Source organism: Betta splendens, chromosome 1 (assembly GCF_900634795.4).
Source record: "Betta splendens chromosome 1, fBetSpl5.4, whole genome shotgun sequence".
Taxonomy (NCBI): domain Eukaryota; kingdom Metazoa; phylum Chordata; class Actinopteri; order Anabantiformes; family Osphronemidae; genus Betta; species Betta splendens.
In genome coordinates, this window is record NC_040881.3 from 5,362,354 (window position 1) to 5,382,898 (window position 20,545).

General features: G+C 48.8%; 1 protein-coding gene across 11 annotated transcripts in view; it reads left to right on the forward strand.

Annotated features, from left to right (window-relative positions):
- Positions 1 to 20,545, forward strand: part of lrba (LPS responsive beige-like anchor protein) — a 127,771-nt gene that overhangs the window by 30,807 nt on the left and 76,419 nt on the right. For 10 of the 11 annotated variants that reach the window (XM_055510004.1, XM_029151127.3, XM_055510024.1 and 7 more), the window contains exons 22-33: positions 1,098 to 2,339; positions 2,426 to 2,607; positions 2,769 to 2,922; positions 3,253 to 3,433; positions 4,989 to 5,122; positions 5,656 to 5,763; positions 6,015 to 6,156; positions 6,565 to 6,922; positions 10,853 to 10,998; positions 12,303 to 12,387; positions 12,648 to 12,781; positions 13,430 to 13,491. In XM_055510004.1, coding sequence (XP_055365979.1) covers positions 1,098 to 2,339; positions 2,426 to 2,607; positions 2,769 to 2,922; positions 3,253 to 3,433; positions 4,989 to 5,122; positions 5,656 to 5,763; positions 6,015 to 6,156; positions 6,565 to 6,922; positions 10,853 to 10,998; positions 12,303 to 12,387; positions 12,648 to 12,781; positions 13,430 to 13,491 — 2,928 coding nt within the window. The remainder of the gene's footprint in view (positions 1 to 1,097; positions 2,340 to 2,425; positions 2,608 to 2,768; positions 2,923 to 3,252; positions 3,434 to 4,988; positions 5,123 to 5,655; positions 5,764 to 6,014; positions 6,157 to 6,564; positions 6,923 to 10,852; positions 10,999 to 12,302; positions 12,388 to 12,647; positions 12,782 to 13,429; positions 13,492 to 20,545) is intronic. The other variant, XM_055510010.1, reaches the window with a different exon arrangement.

Consider the following 20,545-nt stretch of genomic DNA (forward strand, 5'->3'; position numbering starts at 1 on the left):
CGTAATTTCCATAGCGGTGCGCTCTGAATGCAGCCTTTTAATTGGTAAAAATGCTAAACATCAAATTAAGCTCAAACTAATGGGGCAGAAGGTCTGGCTGTGTGATCACTGGGAAAGAGAGAGGGAGGACGGGACGGACTACTGGCGCATTTAAAGCAGGCTGTGCACTCAGAAAACAGCTATGGATTACCAATCACTGCTCCCACTACAGAAGATTAATGAGCACCCATGTAGCAGGCTAATTTAGAACAATAACGCCTAATTAATTACAAATAATCAGCTTCTTTCTCTCCCTTTCCTTTTCTTCCTCTCTCCATGAATCATTTTCTTTCTTTTCCTCTTTTCGCAAGTTCTTACTTTTTCTTCCTCTTGACCTCTGGCTTTCTCATTTTCTTTGTTTCTGCCTCTTTCTCTCGCTCCCTCTGTCCAAATAGCCTCAGGTGAAAAAGCAGCAAAATGGGTCTAGTTTCATCCACCCCCCCCTCCACCACCAGCCCATCTTTGACTTTCTGTCCTACAAACCCAGTGATTAATGCGGGGTCTTAAATTAGGCGTGGGAGGATTTGCCGATGCCGGACACGCACTCAGCACAGCTGGCAGACACACACTAATAGTATCTACTGGTAATATATGACTGCTTACATGGACGGGCTCTTCCTCAGATGCCACTGCGGAGCATTGTCATTATAGACTAGCAGTCTAGTCCACCTATATCAGATGGTAAGAAGACTGATGGAGGTTAATGGGCGGCTGCACATGAGAGAGGGGAACTTTTAAATATGGCATACTTACCCACAAGTGGTCCCTGTGGTTAGATGTAATAATAAGCTCCCAACTAAAGAGCATTTTGAGAATATCCTGCCTCCATAAATTGAGGTTTCCTCTTGAATTTGAATGCTGGGACAAAATAATCTATGATTACGAGGCTGAACGTGTAAACCACAGGTCTGTTAGAACGAAGACGTTTAGCGTAGACGGAGGAATGATGGCTGTGATGATAATGAATTGATAACCAAAACAGGAGCTAAGTGGTGCGATGACTGGAAGAATTTGTTAGTTAACAGATGGTTTTAAATGGTGTCCTTTTGCGTTCGCAGGTTACATTTGAGCAGCATAAGGAGAATCTGTCCCACATGTTTCAGCAGTACCAGCGTCAGGAGTCCACAACGTCTCTGGGCACGGTCCGAACCATCTCCGGTACCAGTCAAAGCTCCGAGACCGTTGAAAGTGTCAACGGAGGAGAGGAGACGGCCCCTTCCACCATTATTGAGCTTACAGTGAAGGAACTGTCCCCTGACTCAGCATCCAGTTCCACCCTCACCTCGGGCCCACAGGATACTGCTGATGAAAGAGGAAACGCATCGATCACTGTGTCCAACATACTGGCCAGGCCGGAAGATGAGCCGAAGGTGCTGGACTCCACCAAAGATGGAGACTTGGGTCAAACAACAGAAACGGATGCTACTGAGACTCAAAATAACGAGAGAAGGGAAGAAAATGATGAGATCAATGAACAGAACGCAGAGACTAAGACGTCCAACGACAAGGGCGGTGATAATCCACAAAGCTCTAGCAGCAACCAGGCTGAAACACCGGTTGGAGACTCTGCTACACCATCTGACACACACACACAACACACACCTAAAGATGAGGAAAGACATCAGAGCAACAAAGACGAACCATCGGCCTCCACAACAGAAAACTCTTTAAATGAAGCAGACACAAACCAGGAAGATAAGACGGAGCACACGTCCCCAGAGACCGCAGGCCGTCTGGACGGCAGCGCGCTGGGTGGAGCGTCGGGCTTCAACCCAGATCTGGACGACGTGTCGCCTGTCAGCGACCGGGTTCCCCCCAGTACGGCTGATGGCCAAGAGGAGTCCTCGAGCGCCGCTGCCGCCGCCGGAGAGGAGGGGGAGGTGCCTACAGAAGGGGAAGATAAACACGAAGGCGATGAAGGCCTGAGAAAGAGCCCTGAGGAGAAACAGGTGTCAGTCTTGTCGGAGGCCGACACCTGTCCGTCTCAAACGCCTGAGCACGGTTTGACAGACGCCGCTGAGGACGAGGCCAAAGATGAGCCGCGTTCCGCCGTCTCTGGATCTGCTCCAGCAGACGGGCCGCCCGCTGACGCCACACTGCCCCCTACAGCCCAGGAGGTCGCCGCAGCGCCGCACCCCTCGCCTCGCCGGCCTTCGGAAACCAGCGACACCAGTGCAGACAAAGCCGCTCAAAGCGCAGCAGACTCAGTCAGCAGGACCAAAGAGGTCAAGATCGCTCGGCTGGACGTGTCCAACGTGGCCTTAGACACAGAGAGACTTGAATTAAAGGACACCTCCGCAGTATGCTCCGCGTCCTCTACTTTGATTATTCAGCCTTTCTCCCACATCATGTTATTGTATTAACTGCCACTGGTGTCTCTCTGCAGGATTCGGGCCAAGGGCAGCAGCCGGCGCCGGCCGAAGGCCCGGCTCAGCCGAGGGAGAGCGGCGCCTCCGCCCCGCGCTCCACCATGTTCCGCATCCCAGAGTTCCGCTGGTCCCACATGCACCAGCGCCTCCTCACCGACCTGCTCTTCTCCATTGAGACGGACATCCAGATGTGGAGGAGGTAGACGAACCCACGGCATGGTTTAATTACGAGCAGCATTTCTTTCTCTATGTTCTATTCCTTCACGTCCACTGTTTCTAACCACTAAAGGCAAAGTATTCGTTCGTGTTGGTGTTCCGCGAAGTAAACTCCAACCTTCCTTGCTGTTTTCTGCCTCTCAGTCACTCCACAAAGACGATACTGGACTTCGTGAACAGCAGCGAGAACGTGGTGTTCGTCCACAACAGCATCCACCTGATCTCTCAGGTGGTGGACAACCTCATCATGGCCTGTGGAGGCATTTTACCTCTGCTCTCTGCGGCCACCTCCTCCTCTGTGAGTGTGTCCGACGTCCGGCTGATGGCACAGGAAGTGATCCATCCGCATTGACCTTTCTCAATCGCATTAGACTCCTTAGCTGCTCCCTAACATTGTTAGTTTGTTTTTTGTGCCGTCTGACCTCAACGACTGGCTGCTTTGCCAATGACCTGAAAAAGATTGATGTTCAATTCTGTTATAATTCAGTTACTTGAGCTTGTGTCTGTGTGCTGTAACCAGAATTTAACCTGAATATGAAATATTGTCATTGTTTAAATTACACGGATGTTTTACTTTAATGCTGCAGCGTCCTAATTGATCGGTGACGTCTCCCCTCCGTATAAGCAGCACGAGCTGGAGAACATTGAACCGTCCCAGGGCCTGGCGGTGGACGCCTCAGTCACCTTCCTGCAGCGCCTCATCAACCTCGTGGACGTTCTCATTTTCGCCAGCTCCCTCAACTTCACCGAGATAGAAGCAGAGAAAAACATGTCGTCTGGAGGCATCCTCCGGCAGTGTCTCCGTCTGGGTGTGTGACTTCCTCCCCCTGGAGCTGATAACCTGTTTATTTTGATCCCTGTGCTGTTTCTCCCGTCTCCCCTTTCTTTTTTTTTTACAAGTTCCACTCTCCTCTTTTTCTTTCATCCTCGTCTTTTACCAATCTCAGGTCCCGCCCTCTTCATCAGCCTGCATCACATCAGTGGACGGTTGTCTCCTGTATTAAGCCTCCTCATGACTCCCTGTAGCGTTTTCCACCCTCTCCTATTCTCTTCCTTCCCTCTGCGTCCTCCACCTCCGTCTGTTGCCCTCCCCTCGCCTCGTTCTTATCTTGTTATTATAACCCCGCAGAATGGCAACGCTCTAAAATGGCTGCGATCATGATGTAGTGAGTTCTGCCTAATGGCCTCAGCTCGACTGTACCGCCGAGCCGCCCGGGGCCTTTCTCTGCCTTCTGTTGCAGGCTATTAAAGTTTCTTCTGACAACCTCAAAAGCAGAGCCTCGAATAAAAGATATTGATATTCTTACATTATTCATTTAGCGTCGTGCACCTTTTCAGCAAACACACATCAGCACAGAACTCACTCAGGGGTGCAATGTGTTCTATATGGACCTATAGTAATAATTAGTATTTTTAATACATTTACATCCATGAACTTTATTTAATGTTTGTCTGCTTTTGGTCTAATTCAAAATAAAAACATTTTCTAATGCAGAGAGCTCCAGCTCATGTTATCCGGCTGTTTGTTGCCGGGGTTCTGGAGGAAAGTGATGCTGCTGTATTACAGGTCCACATTTAGAAAGCAACCGTTATGAAATGAATATTTGATGAGGTATGCGCTCCCCATTGCTGGCACCTAATCTGATTTTGGAGGACTGTAACAAGGTTTTAGCGTCTCCACCCCTCCCTCCTCTCTCTTTATAAATGGTTGTATGAAAGAGTAGTACTAATGGAAAAAGCGAGCCCATTTCCAGACGGAATAATTCCCTTCTCCGTAATCTAAATGGTTCAGAGTTAACATTCGTCAGTTGTCAAGTACAGGACAGTGGGGGTTGGGGAGGCTTCAGCGGACGAGCAGTGCGTTAGCTTACACGTAGTAAGAGTGCCAGGCTGGGAGCCACCTGAAGTTGTCACGATGCTGTTATTTTTTTTTTTTGTGTCTGCGCTGAAGGACATATTTTGCTGCCTACTCAGCATGTGCACACCCGAGCAGGGTCATTTGTTCAGGGAGCTGCACGGGGCGGGTGTGATTCAGGAGCGCACCCTTGCACTATGACCTTGGTAGGAGAGGTGGAGCAGGGAAGAGTGAGCGATGCTGCCAGAGCTGGCCAGAGCGCTGACCTTGTCACGGCCCCGCGTTTTTCTCTGTTGCTGTCTCGCTCAGCTGCGCCTTCTGTGTTTGTCTCCGGTTATGAGCTGCGCTCCACTCACATTTCTAGACGTATGTGTTGTTGCACAAAGACTTTTCGAGTCTATGTTTTTTGCTTTCAGCTCAGTTCTACTACATTTTTCTACATTGAAAGTAACTATATTTACACTTTGTAACCTAACCCCTCTTTCTCTCTCCATCTCAATCTCGTCCAGTGTGTGCAATGGCTGTGAGAAACTGTCTGGAGTGTCAGCAAGCCCAGTTTAAACATGGCAGCGAAGGCTCCGCAGGCAACTACGCAGCCGTGCCCAGCGCCGTGCTGGGAACAGCCAAGTCTGCATCTGCACAGGCAAGTCATCCAAATCACACCCTCGCTCCACTCATTCTGCTCCAAAACACAACGCAATCCACTCCTTCACTCGAATCGGTTATCAACACAGAGCGTATTGTTTCTTAACCCTGTTCCCACAGTAATAATTTCGAGGCTTTGTCCGTTGTCCAGCTCAGCAGCAGCGTCCAGTTTATTGCATTAGCTCATGTCTTATTATGTTACCACACTGGTTGCTTTTTGTTACACTAGAGTGAGCTTTGTGTCGTTGCTCCTTCGATTTGATACTGTGACTTCCAGTAACGTCCCGTTGTTCTTCCCTGAACTGGGTGTTAAAGCTCATTTATAATGCAGTGGCTCTATATAAAAACCATTATGTTAAGGGCGTGATCCCAGGAGGGATGGTTTCCCTAAACTGTAAAACCTTACGCGGCTCCATGTTTTAAACATGGATTAATAACCATCCTCATAGCTGGAAAAGGGCCTGTAGCTTCTGCATGTATGTCTTGACATGTAGACACCAATGTGGTAATGATGCAATTTTCATGCTGCAGAGTCCTGTTGATGCAGTGACGGGTGGAATGTCTCCAATCAGAGACTTGGATCGGCTGCTGCAGGACATGGACATCAACCGCCTCAGGGCTGTTGTGTTCAGAGACATCGTAAGTTGTAACAAAAACGTGTGTGTGTGTGTGTGTGTGTGTGTGTGTGTGTGTGTGTGTGTGTGTGTGTGTGTGTGTGTGTGTGTGTGTGTGTGTGTGTGTGTGTGTGTGTGTGTGTGTGTGTGTGTGTGTGTGTGTGTGTGTGTGTGTGTGTGTGTGTGTGTGTGTGTGTGTGTGTGTGTGTGTGTGTGTGTGTGTGTGAGACGACAACGGCTTCCTGCAGATTGTTTAGTGTGTGTTGTTTGTTTCAGGAGGACAATAAGCAGGCTCAGTTCCTGGCTCTGGCTGTGGTCTACTTCATCTCCGTCCTCATGGTGTCCAAGTACCGCGACATCCTGGAGCCCCACAATGACAAGAAACACCCTCGACGCTCACAGTCTGCCAGAAGCACAGGTACACGGAAAAAGGTTCCTTTCGAAATGTTTAGCTTAATATGGTAGGAAAATAAAACCGCGCTGTGTCACGTGGCGCTTCCCAGCATGCTTTGCTAGCGACTGTTAAATACAAAGCCAGCATTCAGCTTCATAGGATTCGTGTCAGAGTTGTTAACGGCTTAATTAAGAAGACATTTTCTCTTTTCAGATGTGGGTTTAAGGTAAATATTAGCACGGTGAGGTGAAGCTACACAGGTGTTAAATGATAAAAAAAAAAACAGCCAGAATCAAAACAAGGTGGAGAATAAACAGAATGTGATGATGCAGAACTAGACCGTTGCTCCTCCAGCCACCGCTGTAATACAGTACATCTCTCACTCTGCCCAACTCGATTGTTCACCTCTCTTTATTAACTTCCACGCCTCAGACAGCGGTGGCATTCCTGGGGGGTTGGAGGTGGAGAACGGCGTCTTCCTCCGGCGCTACGACTCCGGCATCGGCGACGACCACGCCTCGGCCGCTGCCAGCGACGCCGACCTGTCGTCCTCCGGCGCCACTCACGGCCCGGACGCCGTCTCCGAGGCCCTGTCCACCCTGTCGTCTGAGGTCCGGCCCGCTCTGGCCGCGGATTCAAAGGGCAAGAACGTGAAGGACATCCTTCGCAGCCTCGTGGGCACGCCGGGCGATGATGCAATGGTGGACCCCAATCTGCTGCCTCCAGCGTTTCTGGGGAATGTGAGCGACGCAGCCAGAGAGTCATCGCTGCAGTTCCGCTCGTTTGACAGGTGGGCGCTCAGGTGGAAACTAGGCTTGATGTACACACATTGGAGATATTACTTGTCTTTTTTAAACAGTAGGTTCTTAAAAATTTCAACTCAATTTCTGGACAGAAATCCCTCCTGTCGTTGACGTGGATGCAGATGTAGCAGCTTCATCTGTTCCACTAAACCGTATGCTGTTGCCTTTTGTTGACGTTTATATTTCGTTTATTCCAACATACGAGGGGACTTAAAAGTCACCCCCAGGTAGCATCTCGTCTTATATCCTCTGAAGAGCCCCTGGAGGATCTCGAAAAACCTTTTTGAACCTGGGTCTCCGACTCCTTCCTCTTTTCCCCCATTGTTCTTTCTTTTAGCTGTCAATGCAGGTCCTCATCCCAGGCAAACTCCCTTGCAAAGAACCTGTCTTCAGGAAAACAGGAGTCATGTCTGGGATGAAGAGAGCGGGAGACGGAGCTGGCAGGAAGCTGTTTCTTCTCACCGTGTCGCTGAGATTTAACAACTTTCTTTTTCATCTCCCCCGCTGCTCGTCTCTCCCTGTCTAACATTCGTATGGGGCGTGCCCCCTTTTCCCGGCATAAAAGCTGTATAATTTGCATTACCCTTGGAGGTGTGGGGGTGAGCCGTCAGGAGTCAGACTTCAAAAGCAGAGCGGGGTACTGTAGCCGCAGACGGGACCAGGTGAGAGAGGACGGTCACCGGTCTGGTTTGCATTTGAAGCGTTGATTCTGAGGCAGACATTCACAAACGGCAGAGGGGGGGAGACGTGGAAGAAAGAAGTCTCCATGGGGGTGATGTCAAGTCAAGCCTCTCTCGTACTGAAGAAACATTTCTCTCTCGCTCACGCTGAGAAACACATACACACACACGCACGCACGCACGCACGCAAACCCCCCAACTGTGGGAATTCCATAGCATCTCTGTGATCGCGCGTCTTTATCTGAGGAATGCTTTGTCAGGTCTCAGGGCACTCTTCATATCAGGGGGATTAGACTGGCTCCTGTCCGCTGAGAACACTCAGCGGGGAGAGAGGACGTCAGAGGAGCTGGAGAACATAGACTAACAGCTCGCCCGCTGCCTGTGGGAGCCACGTCCTCCCAGGCACGCGGCCCAGGCCCGGCCCGGTCCGCTGTCGGGGCGCGGCGCTCGCTGCCGCGGTGGGGACGCGATTGGTTTATCATAAGGCGTGCGCGTGCCAGTGTTAATGTTGATCTGAATCTATAATATCTTCCAATCTAACCCTTTCTTTCAATAATCCTTAAGTTAATAAAATGTCCAAATATAGTGAAAATGGCAGAGCCCTCCATGGCGTCTTCAAAGCTCATGTGTTGACTAGAGTCCCAGATGGATTTTGCTCTCTCTCACTGTCTATAAGCCAGTATTTACTCTCCTACGGCCTCCGTTTACCTCCTCTTCATCGGTCTGCTGCCTCCAGGCCTCAACGTGTCCACCCCCTGCGCTCGTGCCCATCAGTGTTTATGATCACGCCGCCATTGGCTCTTATCGCTTCTCAGCATCTCCCACCAAACAGTAAGTCTCCCTGTGACACCGGTACAAGCCAGAGCTGACATTCTACACTGACGTCTCCTGCCAAAACATGGCAACTGTCTGCTTGCCCCCAAAGAGCTGGATTTATGGGCGCAATGCATGAAAAAAGCAGGGATCTCCCAGATAAAACCGGCGCTGGGTCAGGGGGTGAAGTATCCCGGCTGATTTATTTACTAGTGCAGACCTGCTGGATTTCTCCCATCCATTTCTCAGCCGTGCCCCTGTTATGACAGTCAGTCTGCAAATATTTGCTGACACTAACCAGAGCTAAACAGTGTCATTGTACGAGTCGGTTGATTTAGGCTGCACGGTTGGGTAGAAAATGTGAGCGTTGGACGCTGGGATATACATGGGGCGGTTGTTTGCATTCCTGCGTGCGGGAGCTGACGTCCATATGAGCTGTGCTGATGGTGTTAATGCCTTGCTCGTGATGAGGCGGCGCGTGTCAGGCGGTGACAGTGTGAATATACAGTAAGGAGCGATTTGCACATGTTGTATGTGCGACTTCATGTTGGAGTCCTTTGAGGACATCAGGGCTGAGGACAGACGTCCTGCCGTTCCTAACTGGTTTTAATCTTTTCTGTTGAGGGTGCGGTTGCTCAACTTTTGTATTGAGGACGTTTTGTGCCATTGACTAGTGGGATTTTAAAGGACCCAGCGTCTTGGTCACCTTTTCGGACACCCCCCCCACCACCACCTGCAGGAGCTATATCCGACCAATCACAGCTCCACTAGCGCGTTAGAATGCATCTGTACGGGCGCGTGGTGAGATCACGAGACCACGAGATCAAAGCTCCGCTGGAGGATCCACCCCCTCCCTCACAGGAATCCACTCTAAGGTTAATACTGTACTCAAGTGGATGGTGTTTTTACACACGGGCATATCAGTGACACTTGCTTACACATTATTGTGCTTTTTTTACCTGAAATAGCACCGATTACCGGAATGGCAGCGGTTAGCGCTCTCACCCGTTGGACTCCAGGTTAAAGCCTTTAAATAATTCAGCCTCGGCCCAGCGAACGCGCTCGCGCACAGCGCCGCGGGCTCCTGTTTGCGGGCGAGTGGGGTCGCTGACGGCTGATTAATCGACTTGGGCGGCCCGCTCATGATAAGTGTAGCTAATGACCTGCTGAATAATTCACTGGGCCTTTTGCTGGCGAGCAGATGGAAGGTCGAACGCGTCGGCTGGCAGCTCCGTGCGTGTATGTGCAGCCTCATGCATACGCTGGGATGTTCGTGGATGGAGCCTCACCTCCACACACAGGGGCTCCCCGTCTCCCCCGCTGGTGACACCTGGGATGCTTCACGTCAGCGCCGCCCTCGTTCCTTGATACCATCCTCCAGCCAGCTCGCTATCTGACCGGAGAGCGTTCCCAGATACTTTTATCTCCATCACTTCTGATTTTCATTCTTTTCTGTCACTACCTCAGTTTGTTTGTGTCACTCTGGCTCTTCTCAGTATGTGTTTGTATTTTGAAAACACTGTCAAGTCACTGGGGTTTGCAAACCTTACAGTAAATAAAGCAAAGGTCAACTGTCTGGGTTTAACTTCCACAGTAACTTTTAATAGATTTGGTCAGCCTCTTTAAATCACCTGAGACAAGCCTTTGATTCTGCAGCCAGGTATTTGTCTACTCCACAGCGAGCCAGGCCTAACTATCTTCAAGTGTGTGTGGATGTATACATGAAAGCATGCACACACTGACACACACACACACACACACAAACTCTGGGAGTGTGCAGGAATGCTTCAGTCCCATTGTCTGCACGCTCCCATTCTTTGCTTTCTATATTTAAATTTGGGGCATTTGATGTATGCTTGCGTATCTTGGTTTGTGTTACTGAGAGGGAGCAGTAGCGAGTGATTAGGCCCTGCTTCCCCTGTGTCAGCACTGATAAGCAGGGCCAGGCTCTCTTTGATATGGCCAGTGGTCTGTCAGAGCCCTGGCCTGAACTGACAGCTTATCTGCATGCTGCTCTCCTCCCATCTACTGTTCGCTGGATGGGAATGGAGCTCCACTCATCTGTAGCTCAGCACCACGCGAAACGCTTCTTGTTACTTTACAGGAGGCAGTTTTATCATTCCCAGATAACTGTGTGTAAAAACCTTATCGAGGCAGTGTAGCGCAGTGACAGCTGACGTTTACTGTGTTTGTAATTAGAAATGTGCCAGCATCTTTGATTTTACACACAAATATGCTTATTCTGACATGTGTCAATCAGAGCAGTTGTAGTGACAACACTTTTAGAAAGTTTCAGACACTCAAAGTCTCAAAGAGACTAATTAAATAAATGAATTAATTAGCGACTGGCACCACTGGCAGTTCTATATATAGGCGATGTCAGAGGTAACAACCAAACAAATCATTCGACTCCTCTTTTCACAGGAGCGTCATCGTCGCGCCCAAGAAGGCGGGTGTGACGCCGTCTCCCGGCACCCCCACCCCCCTCACGGCGTCGGCGGCCGCCTCCGTCTCCGCCGGGACGCCCATGGACAGCGTGGCGGTGGTGTCCTCCGCCGACTCCGCTTCCAGTGCGTGTACACACACACACACACACACACACACACACACACACACACACACACACACACAGGCGCTCACATTCCGACTCGCACATGCTCAGATGTTTCAGGGACGGTGACTGAAACATACAGTGCACGAAAGCACACACACACTGAACACATGACACAAAACTATTAGATGTCTCCAGAGTTTATATCTATTGTTATTATTGGTGGTAGCGTGTCATCATTTTACCAATGGGCGTTGTGTGTGTTGTGTCTGTGCATGTGAATAATGCCCGCTGCTGAAGCTGCGTGTGTAGGTCGCGTTGAGTAAACGGGCGGCGTGAGTGTGTCTGTGTGTGTTTTAGTGGGGCGCAGGGAGGACTAATGGAGATGATCATTTACTCCTTTTTGTTTGAAGGAGCTACTTCAGCTTGAGAGGGGATACTCTCACCAGGCCCACATGGCGCTGCTTAACACCCTGCGTACACACACACACACACACATTCCAGCCCACATTACACTGGCTGTCATTCCTGAAGACTTATCCCCGCTCGGAGACTGTCCTGGCTGGAAAAACAAGCCCGCTGAAACACCAGAGGAATCCCCCTCCTCCATATTCAGCTGGGCATTAGCTTATTTATGAGTCACAGGATAGTGAATTTACTGCCAGATCAATCAAACATGGACTTTGTAGCTTGTGTGCCTCTGTCTCGAGAATTAAGTCGTAAAGCACCTTTTAGTCGTATAATGAAACAGTCACAAAAACAGCCCAGAGGGGTAAATTGGTATGTAATGACTTAAAGAAGAAAAACAAATTTAAATAGCCAGAGACATTATTCAACATCTCACATTCCTACACAGGTGTAGCTCTGAAAACACTTATGTATAATAAATGTTTAATACTGTGCGTTTTTTAATTTATGGCTGTTAAAACAGTAAAAAAAACACGCACACCAAAAATGATCAGTGTTCAGCGTATCCCTGCAGCTCGCGAAGGTTTCCATCATGTAAACCTCTGAATCGCACATTGATAAGGAAGACGTATTGTGTTTGAATTACATCACCCGCTATCTGGCCGTAAAAATTATATTTGTGCACCCACTTGCCCTATTCAACCATAAATCCCCCTCTTCTATACATTTGAATGGAGGCCATTGTATCATTTCATAAGAGGCGTGTTTCCACACAGGTTTATGGTGCTACCCTGGTCCTATAACATATGGCTGTGTCTGTGTGTGTGTGTGGGTGCGCATGTGTGCGTGCACACAGCCTCCTATTCTTGTCCAACATCCAGACAAATAACAGAGTTCTTTGATTTCTCCCTGCAGCAGCCGGCCAGGTTCCAGCCAGCGCTAGCCTGCCATCTGTCCCCCGACTCTCCCCTGTGACCCAGAACACAGCCCCCAATATGAGGTGATTCATCTTCCTTTCTCTCTCTCCCTCTTGAGCATCCACATACACACATGCACCATCAGCTATTTATGCACATAAGCGCACACAATCAGATACTTATGAATATTCACTGATTTCTGCTTTATCCTAATCCAATTTTCCCCCTTCACATTAAAAGCAGATATTTTTCTGAAGCTTTTGTTGTACATTTGAGTGAGCTGCATTCCAGTTTTTCTTTTCCTTATCATGTACGGTGTGTGTGTTTGTGTGTGTGTTTGTAGCATCTCAGAGCGTCTGGAACATGCTCTGGAAAAAGCAGCACCTCTGCTGAGGGAGATCTTTGTGGACTTTGCCCCCTTCCTCTCCAGGACCCTGCTGGGCAGCCACGGACAGGAGCTCCTCATCGAGGGCACAAGTGAGTTAAGCATCAGAGACACAGATACATGTACACACAGTACCTGTTTACAGTGTGCAGCTCATTGCTATACTAGTGTTAATCCAATTTGGTGGTGAGTGTACACGGAGCCAAGAGCTGGTAGCAGCGCTGAAGGCTTCCAGGGGTCCAGGTCAGGGGCCAGGCCACTAATAGCAGTGTTTGGGATGTCTGCTGCCACCAAACAAAATGGAAAGTTGATTAATAGCTGCAGGGGCCTGAAGAGAAGGCGACGAGGGGGGGGTGTTCATGTGTATGTGCGTGAGTGCATGTTTGCCTGCTTGCGTGTCTGTCATTTGATGAGCAACTGAAAAGACCAAAGGCTACTCTGCCTTCTTCCCGTCTGTGCCTCTCCGACAGACTCCGGTCACTCCTGTGCCCCCTGCCCTCTAAAAGCCTGGGTCTCACCATTAGGGATCAATAAGACATATGTTGGCCAAGTTGGGCCTGTAATACAAGGCTCAAATATGTATTAGTTTACAGTAACATCATGTCAACTCATTAGGCCCATCGATACGATCGGCTCTCGTGCATATGGCACCGTGTCTGTTTGTGCATGTGTGTTTTGATGAAGTGATAACTCAGATAATTGTAAATTAGACCTTTACTCACGTTCAATCTTCTCTCCAGGTCTGGTGTGTATGAAGTCCAGCAGCTCAGTCGTGGAGCTCGTCATGCTTCTGTGTTCACAGGCAAGTCTGGCATCTTTATCATTCCTTATCCCCCCCCCCCCCTCTGATTTATCAGACTCACCTTGTGTGCAGTAAATCCGCAGCCCAGAGTGGACAGTGGACCGTCCACTGCCTTATCTTTTCCCCACACTACCTTTTCGCTGTCACCCTGCTCGTGAGTGAGGGCAGGGAAGCCGGAGACAAGCCGCAAATATTGGTCTGAGGGTCAAGGGTGGTCGACCTGTCCACGTCACCTCTGACCCGGGCGCTGGCCCTCGTGGCCTGGTCTTAGCTGATGAGCAGGGTTAATGTAGATTTGATGGTGCTTTGCATCGATTACCCCTCCTCCTCCCTGTTGTCTTGTGGGTGTTTTGTTGCCAAGTTTATTTAGCTGCTGCCAGATTCATGAATACTAATTCAGGGATCATAAGCAGGCGTGGGCGGATCAATGATGGGGGATGTCGATAGATCACTTCAGGTTGGCTGATTAGCATTAGGAGACGCGGAGCAACGGAGGCTGATTAGTTACTGTGTGTGCGCCAGAGTACAGCACTTTACATTTACACAGAAATAGCAAATGAAAAGTGGCTTTAGTGCTTTTTAATGCAGCACACAGACGGTTGCCCTCCCATATAGACTGTCTGAGACGAGGACGGCAGATAATAACTCCCCTTTGGCCCGGTTTGTTTACGTCTTTACCATTTAAAGCATCAGGAGGAAAACAGATCTCCAATAATACAAAAGCGCATCTGATTAATGGCATGACTCTCACCAGTGCACCCTGCTTTTTTTATCAGCTTTATTTTTTAAAGAAATACTACCTGTCATCCGGCTTTTTTTTTCTTCATCTCACCCTCCCCCTCCTTTTAACCTCTATACCCTGTTTGGTTCCCATTATTCACTTCGCTTCCTCTCTAAAAAGGTATTGCAGTCAGATTACACATCTGCTCTGGATGTCAGTGGCCATGCATAGATTTGAGCTGGTGGGTCACGCGGAGGGAATGTGAGCCCCGTATTGTCCAGAGACGATGGAATAGCAGGAGTGAAAGCTCGGAGGGAAGAATGACAGGCTCTAATGCACCTATTTGTCATATCTGTCAGGGTGTTGTTTAATGCTAATCTAATCAAAGGCAGAATCTTGGTGATTGCTCTGTTGCACAGCTCATGCTTCACTTCCCTGTTTGGTCCCCAGCCCAAGCTATTTCTTCCCCTCTCCAGCCTCCAGAGTACCCAATCTCCACAACACACACTCTCTTCTTCTTCTTCTTCCCAGTGAGGGAACCAGGGATTGGCCAGCGCAGTGTTGATTGCTTCAATAAATCATCCAACCAAATTCTCTCACGGCTAATGCAAATGTAATTTTATTGTTGTGTAAAGGGGAGGGGGAGGAGGGGAGCGGCGGTACGCTCCTCACTGGGGAAAAGGGGAAGCCGGGACAGACTTTTCCTCAGGGCTAAATTGCAGTGTGTAATTATTTGTGTGTTTGTTCTCGTTGTGGGGCAGTGAGAGTGAGTCAGCGCCATGATTGATGACGTTATTTAGCAAAGAGTGCTGGGCCCTCTGGCACAGGAAGCGCTCAGTTCTCCGACAGGAAGTGCCTCTTTGGTCGTCTCGGGACGCTTTCCTGCCTTCAAGACCGGCGGAGGCAGTAGATGGAGGTGATATTGATAGATTTTTCTCACCCCCCCTCACCCGCACAGCTTCATCAGAGATGTGATGCCATCGCTGGGAAATTTTAATTAATTTCCCAAGCTTGGAGATGGAGTGGAGCCAGGGTGAAGGGTCAGGAGGCTAGGGACCACAGAGCAGTTTTTAATCAGGGATGCTATGAAAGTCGCACATCAGCTTGGCATTGAGCGGTGAATGGTAAACCACACTTTGATAGCTCTTCATTCCTAGACAGCTACAACAGCGCTCCCAATTAAAGGACCATTTTGATCAGACATTAACTGTTGGGGTGGCACGCTGCCTTGTTCTCTGTGCTGGTATCGATCCTATAGACTGCTGAATATACAAAGTGAGGATTAATGATCCTAAACTGTAGTCCTAACAGACTACACGTCTGAAAAGAAACAACTGACTTCTTCTGTGCGCGACAAATTACGAATTATTGTCTCTGCAGCAATTATTCAAATTTTACGTGAACCATCTTTTCCCATTTTTTGGGGACAACTATTGCATATATGACTAGCACACACAATCGGGAGCATTTCAGCGATGCTGAATACGTGTTCGATCCACATCTACTCCGGCTCTTGGACGTGAAGACGCTTTCTCCCTCTTCACATCCTCTTCCCTGATGAACCTTGACAGTTTCACTTCTGCTTCCCCTCCTCTCTGTCATATTTATGGCCTGGTGTGTTGTTACCTAGGTGCACTCCTTGAAGTGGCTCCCACTCAGAACACCTGATTAATAAATAATGTTTTGGGACAGAGCTTTCTCTTCCATTCACTGCTGTCCATCCAGCGCTTTGGGAAGTTGAATACTACGATGAGCAGAGGCCTATAAACCGTCCTTACATTCTTTTGTGTGTAGCGACGATTAGCGAATGTTGGAATGCTGGCATGCTGCATTAGGAGACACAATATGACATATATCAATATGTACTAATTGTTTTTGGAGCCTTGACCTTTGTTCTAATCTGGTGTTTCATCAAATAAAATTGAGCTGTGACCATTGGCCTTTAAATCCTTTTAATGCCAGTTCAGTAACAACAGTGTTAACTTGCTAATCCAGTAACAGGATATTATCATATGTCCCCGGCCTGTCTCACCAAAGTTAACCAGTTTAACAGATGGCCACTCCTCTCTCAGTCAACAGAGGGAAAGACATTGACTTCCCTAAACAACTTGGAACCTCCTGACCCTTGACCCTCTGACCTCCAAGATGGAAGCAGAGTGTGGTGGAGGCATTGAAGTTGAAAGCCCTGCAGTCAGGGAGCGGGTCGCAAGTGCACAGTCATCATGCTCCACGCAATCAATAGCATCATCTGAGGGAACAGGGAGGCGGTTGATAGAGCAGTCGGCCTCAGAATCTGCAAATTGGATCTTGGACGCAATTACGGCGCCCTGAAGTATTCGCAAGTTGCTTATTTTGAGAGCTGGGCTGGTGTAAATGGGGCCTGGTGGTTACGTTCCACAATAGTCATTCATATCTGTCAGTGGCCGTATTTCTTCCTCTCCCCAGTAAGCGAGGCTTTGAAGGATCAAGAGCAGAGCGTGTTGTGCGAACCACTTGGAGAGCGGAGAGAGAGGTGAGAGAAGTGGCGAGGAATGCGATGGAACGCGGCGACAAAAATACCCCCCCCCGTCATTTGGCTCGCAGCCGGACCCGCACCCTGCCGCGCAGTTAAGGACGCGCGCCGGGTTCACGATCGGTGCAAATGAAAGTGTTATTTTTCCCCCCCTCCCCCCCGCGCTCCGCTGCAGCGCCCGTCTCCAGCCGTGCCACGCGGCCGCTCGCCGCTCGCTCGGCCTCGGAGCGAAACATGGCGCTGTGTATTCTGTGAAAGCGTGCTCTCCTGCGAGACGTAGAGCAAACACGGCAACACCAACTGGCACTTAATTTTGCAGGCTCCCCATCGTTGCCAACTATGCGGCCGGAGGGGGGGGCGGGGGTGAGGTGCGTCGTGCTGGAGGAGCTGGAGGTCACGGCGGGCTTCCTGTCAGGAAGTGAAGTCGAGCTGAGGCAGAGAATCAGATGCGAGACTCCTATAAGAAACTGAGTGGCTTATAATTCGACTCCCGGTTGGATTCGCTGTGAACTGACCTGGACGTGGCGCGGACGCGTGTTTATTCACAACATGTTATTGTGTTCCGCATTAATGAATTTCCCCGACGCAGCCCTCCTCGGCCGACAGGCGCCGGTAATGCGATATTTTCCTACCTGACAGTTGTGGAGTAATAAGAGCTTGGAATGCGTGCGTACATGTGTTGCCCCCTGCTATCCTGTCTCAGCCGTCCTGCTGATAAAATCCTGCGCTGGCTTCTCCGCTCGGTTCACGAGTGGAAAATCACTTGTCTGCAGTTTTAATCTGGTAAAAAAGTATTGGCTGTGACTGGTTGTTTTCAAATAGGACATTTAAGTTTTTCTTCCAAATAATAATTGTAACCACAGGATTTATTGACATGGCCATAGTCACGTATCTACAGTAACATACAGTATTTGTTGTAATACATTTTTACTATCTTCTGTTGTGCAAAACATTCTCGTTACAACAATGTGTTGGACGGGACGAGGTTTCCTCATTTACAGTAGATGTGAACATCTGGCTCACTCGGACCTGCAGCAGCTGTGCTGTGTTTAAGTATTCTTATTTCAACATCATTAAAATCCACTGACATTTAAATGAACCAGACAAATACCAGATTGCAAGATGCGTTTAAAGAAGAATAATTTATAGGAGGCATTTTTAAAGTTATATACTGCTGACTCACGTCCTGTATATATTTCTTTATTCCTAGATGAGCGTGACTGCTGTTCCTGCATGTTCTCGGGCTCGTCTCCGCTGTGCTTTGCTGCTGTTTTTTTCGCGCTTGGTGTTCGTATAGTCAGGAAAGTGTGATCCGATAAAGCTCTCGGAGACGCTGCTGCCTAAATATTTGGACCGGGGTAAATATTCTCCCTGTTGTGTGTTTCTGTCTTTCTTTAGACAGATATCATCGGGGCGACGAGCTGCTCAGCTTCAGACGAACGTTAAGAGGCGATGACGAACGCTCTTGATAGTTGTGTTTAAGAATTGCTTTAGCGTTTGTCGTCTTCGTCCACACGCGCTGGAGCTTCCTTGCTCGTTGTAGATATCAGATGACCGTGCGTAAACACTTAGGTCACACAGATTCAATAAACCTTTTCCTTCTCTCGGTTTCCTCTAAAGCGTCACATTTCGCCTCCACCTGTTTTTGTTGAGCTGATTGACACAGGAACTTTGACCATCTTTGTCATCTCATATTCTGACTTTCTGGTTTAAAGTGGAACATTTTGTAGATTTTAAAAAAGTAAAAAGCCGAAGGTCTAAGTCTCTTCGTTGGTTTCCTCTGCGCTGCCACACCTGACACGAGGATTTATGTTTTTGTCATCTCATCGAAGGTTATATTCCCATAGCCTTTCAGATCAACAAATACTTGTGATTATGAGTGATGCCACCAAAAAGCACTACTGGCTTATTTATTATTTCGGGAGAGCTCAGACATTTTTTTACTTGGGTGATGGAAAATGTTTTCCTTGTGTTGTGGCGAGGCCATGTTTGAAAGGCGATTTTGCTCCGGAGGTCTGTGTTTTCTCACTAGTGCTGGTGGTATATTTAGATGTTGATTATGGATAATCAGCTCTAATGGCGGAAGTGCATGGCATGAGTGTTTAGACTCAATGCCACCATCATGGAACACAGGCCAAACAGAGCTGTCTTATTGACTTCAGATTGAGACAGGCATTTCCACATTCAATCACGCGCACCCTCACATGCAAATGAGGGGGAAAAAAGGCTTCAAAGCAGAAACCCGGCGAGCAGCGGTAAAAGTGCGCAGGACTTCTGTCTGGCGACCGGTTTCCGATCGGGATTAGATGCCAGGCGGCCCCCTTGCTCGTCCTATCCAACCTGACTTATCTGTTGGGAGGTCAGGTTAAAGGTCAGAGGTCACAAATGGCTGGATGTATCCTCTGCTCAGCAGTGCTGTGGTCGTGGCCCCGCTTGCAGCCATAAAAACAGTGGGGCTGCTGACCAGGGCGGCCAAAATCCAATATTCCATCACGGGTCCTGTCTGTTTCCAGATCAGGGCCACTGCCTTCTTAGATTTACCTTGACACCATCACTTTTATCTGTGTCTACCAAATGCCGACGGGTTTTCTTTTGTTTAGAGGTTGTTTTTTAGTGCACCATCCCAACCCTGTAAATACAAATCTAACTATAAAGTCTGTTTCCAGCCTGACGTGCTTCTTTAAAATCCAGCTAGCGACGCTTGGCTCAGTGTGAAATATCCCTGCAGCCGCAGCCACAACGGTTAATGTCCTTCAACTGCAGTGCGTGTGCTTCAGAGGCCTCCAGGCTGCTCTCGCACGCTTCCTCCGAAGGCACAGTTTAACCACAAAACCCTCTGCCAGTCTCGAGCTCAGAGTCTTTCCACTCCCAAGCCCAGACTCCTATTCCCAGCGTGCCCTCTTTATTTGGAATGTATTGTAAACACGGTCAACGCCAATATGGGCCTTCAGGACAAAAAGCAGTTATGAGTGGAGATTAAGCGTTGGATTGTTGTCTGTGTGACATTCACTCGGGTCCACGGTGACGGTGTGCAGGCGTTTCACGAGAGCGTTCCCCTTCGACTTGGAGAGTGATTCGTTTTGATGTTCGTAGTCGACGCCGTACGAGAATAGAGGAAAAGTTGCATGGTTTTGAGAAACATCAAATATGTACAAATATGTTTGGATGTGGATCAGTTCTTGTAAATTGATCCTTCCTTCCTCTTTGCAGCGCTGATATTCCCGTCCCTGTGGGCTCTCTGGGTTTACTGAAAGGCCAGCCTCTGCATAAACACACAATTTCCTCTATCAGCTCACGAGACGATGACAGCCGGGTCTGGAGCGCGTCGCACTTCCACTCCTTTCATAGTTGCTTGAATGAATTCACTCGTTGTGAATGGATCTATAAGCTTGAATTTAAAATGCACCGCGTTTGTTTTACTGCGTGTTTTACCGAGAGCTGCACCGTTACTGATGGTCCTGTTTTTAATGGAGTCATCCATGGCTGACGTCTCCTCCCTCAGGTTTTTTCCTGCACATTTCTCCAGCTCCCCAGAGAGGAAGACGGGGGAAAAAGCGCAGGGACTCTCAGACAGGCCCCATGACCTTGTTGCTTTATTATTCTTTTGACGCTTGTGTTGAAGGTGTTGAAATATTGAACAGAACATGAGAGGCAATGACCGCCGCGTTTCCTTTCTATCGGTGTCGCTTGGACGTGGAGGAGTTAAAGTGGGATTGTTTAGACTGACACCTTGCACCTTAGTTAGTGAGGAAATCTGTGTATTTACATGATAAATGCTCTCAACACTGCTCCTCCCCACTAGTTCACTAGCTGATGATGAG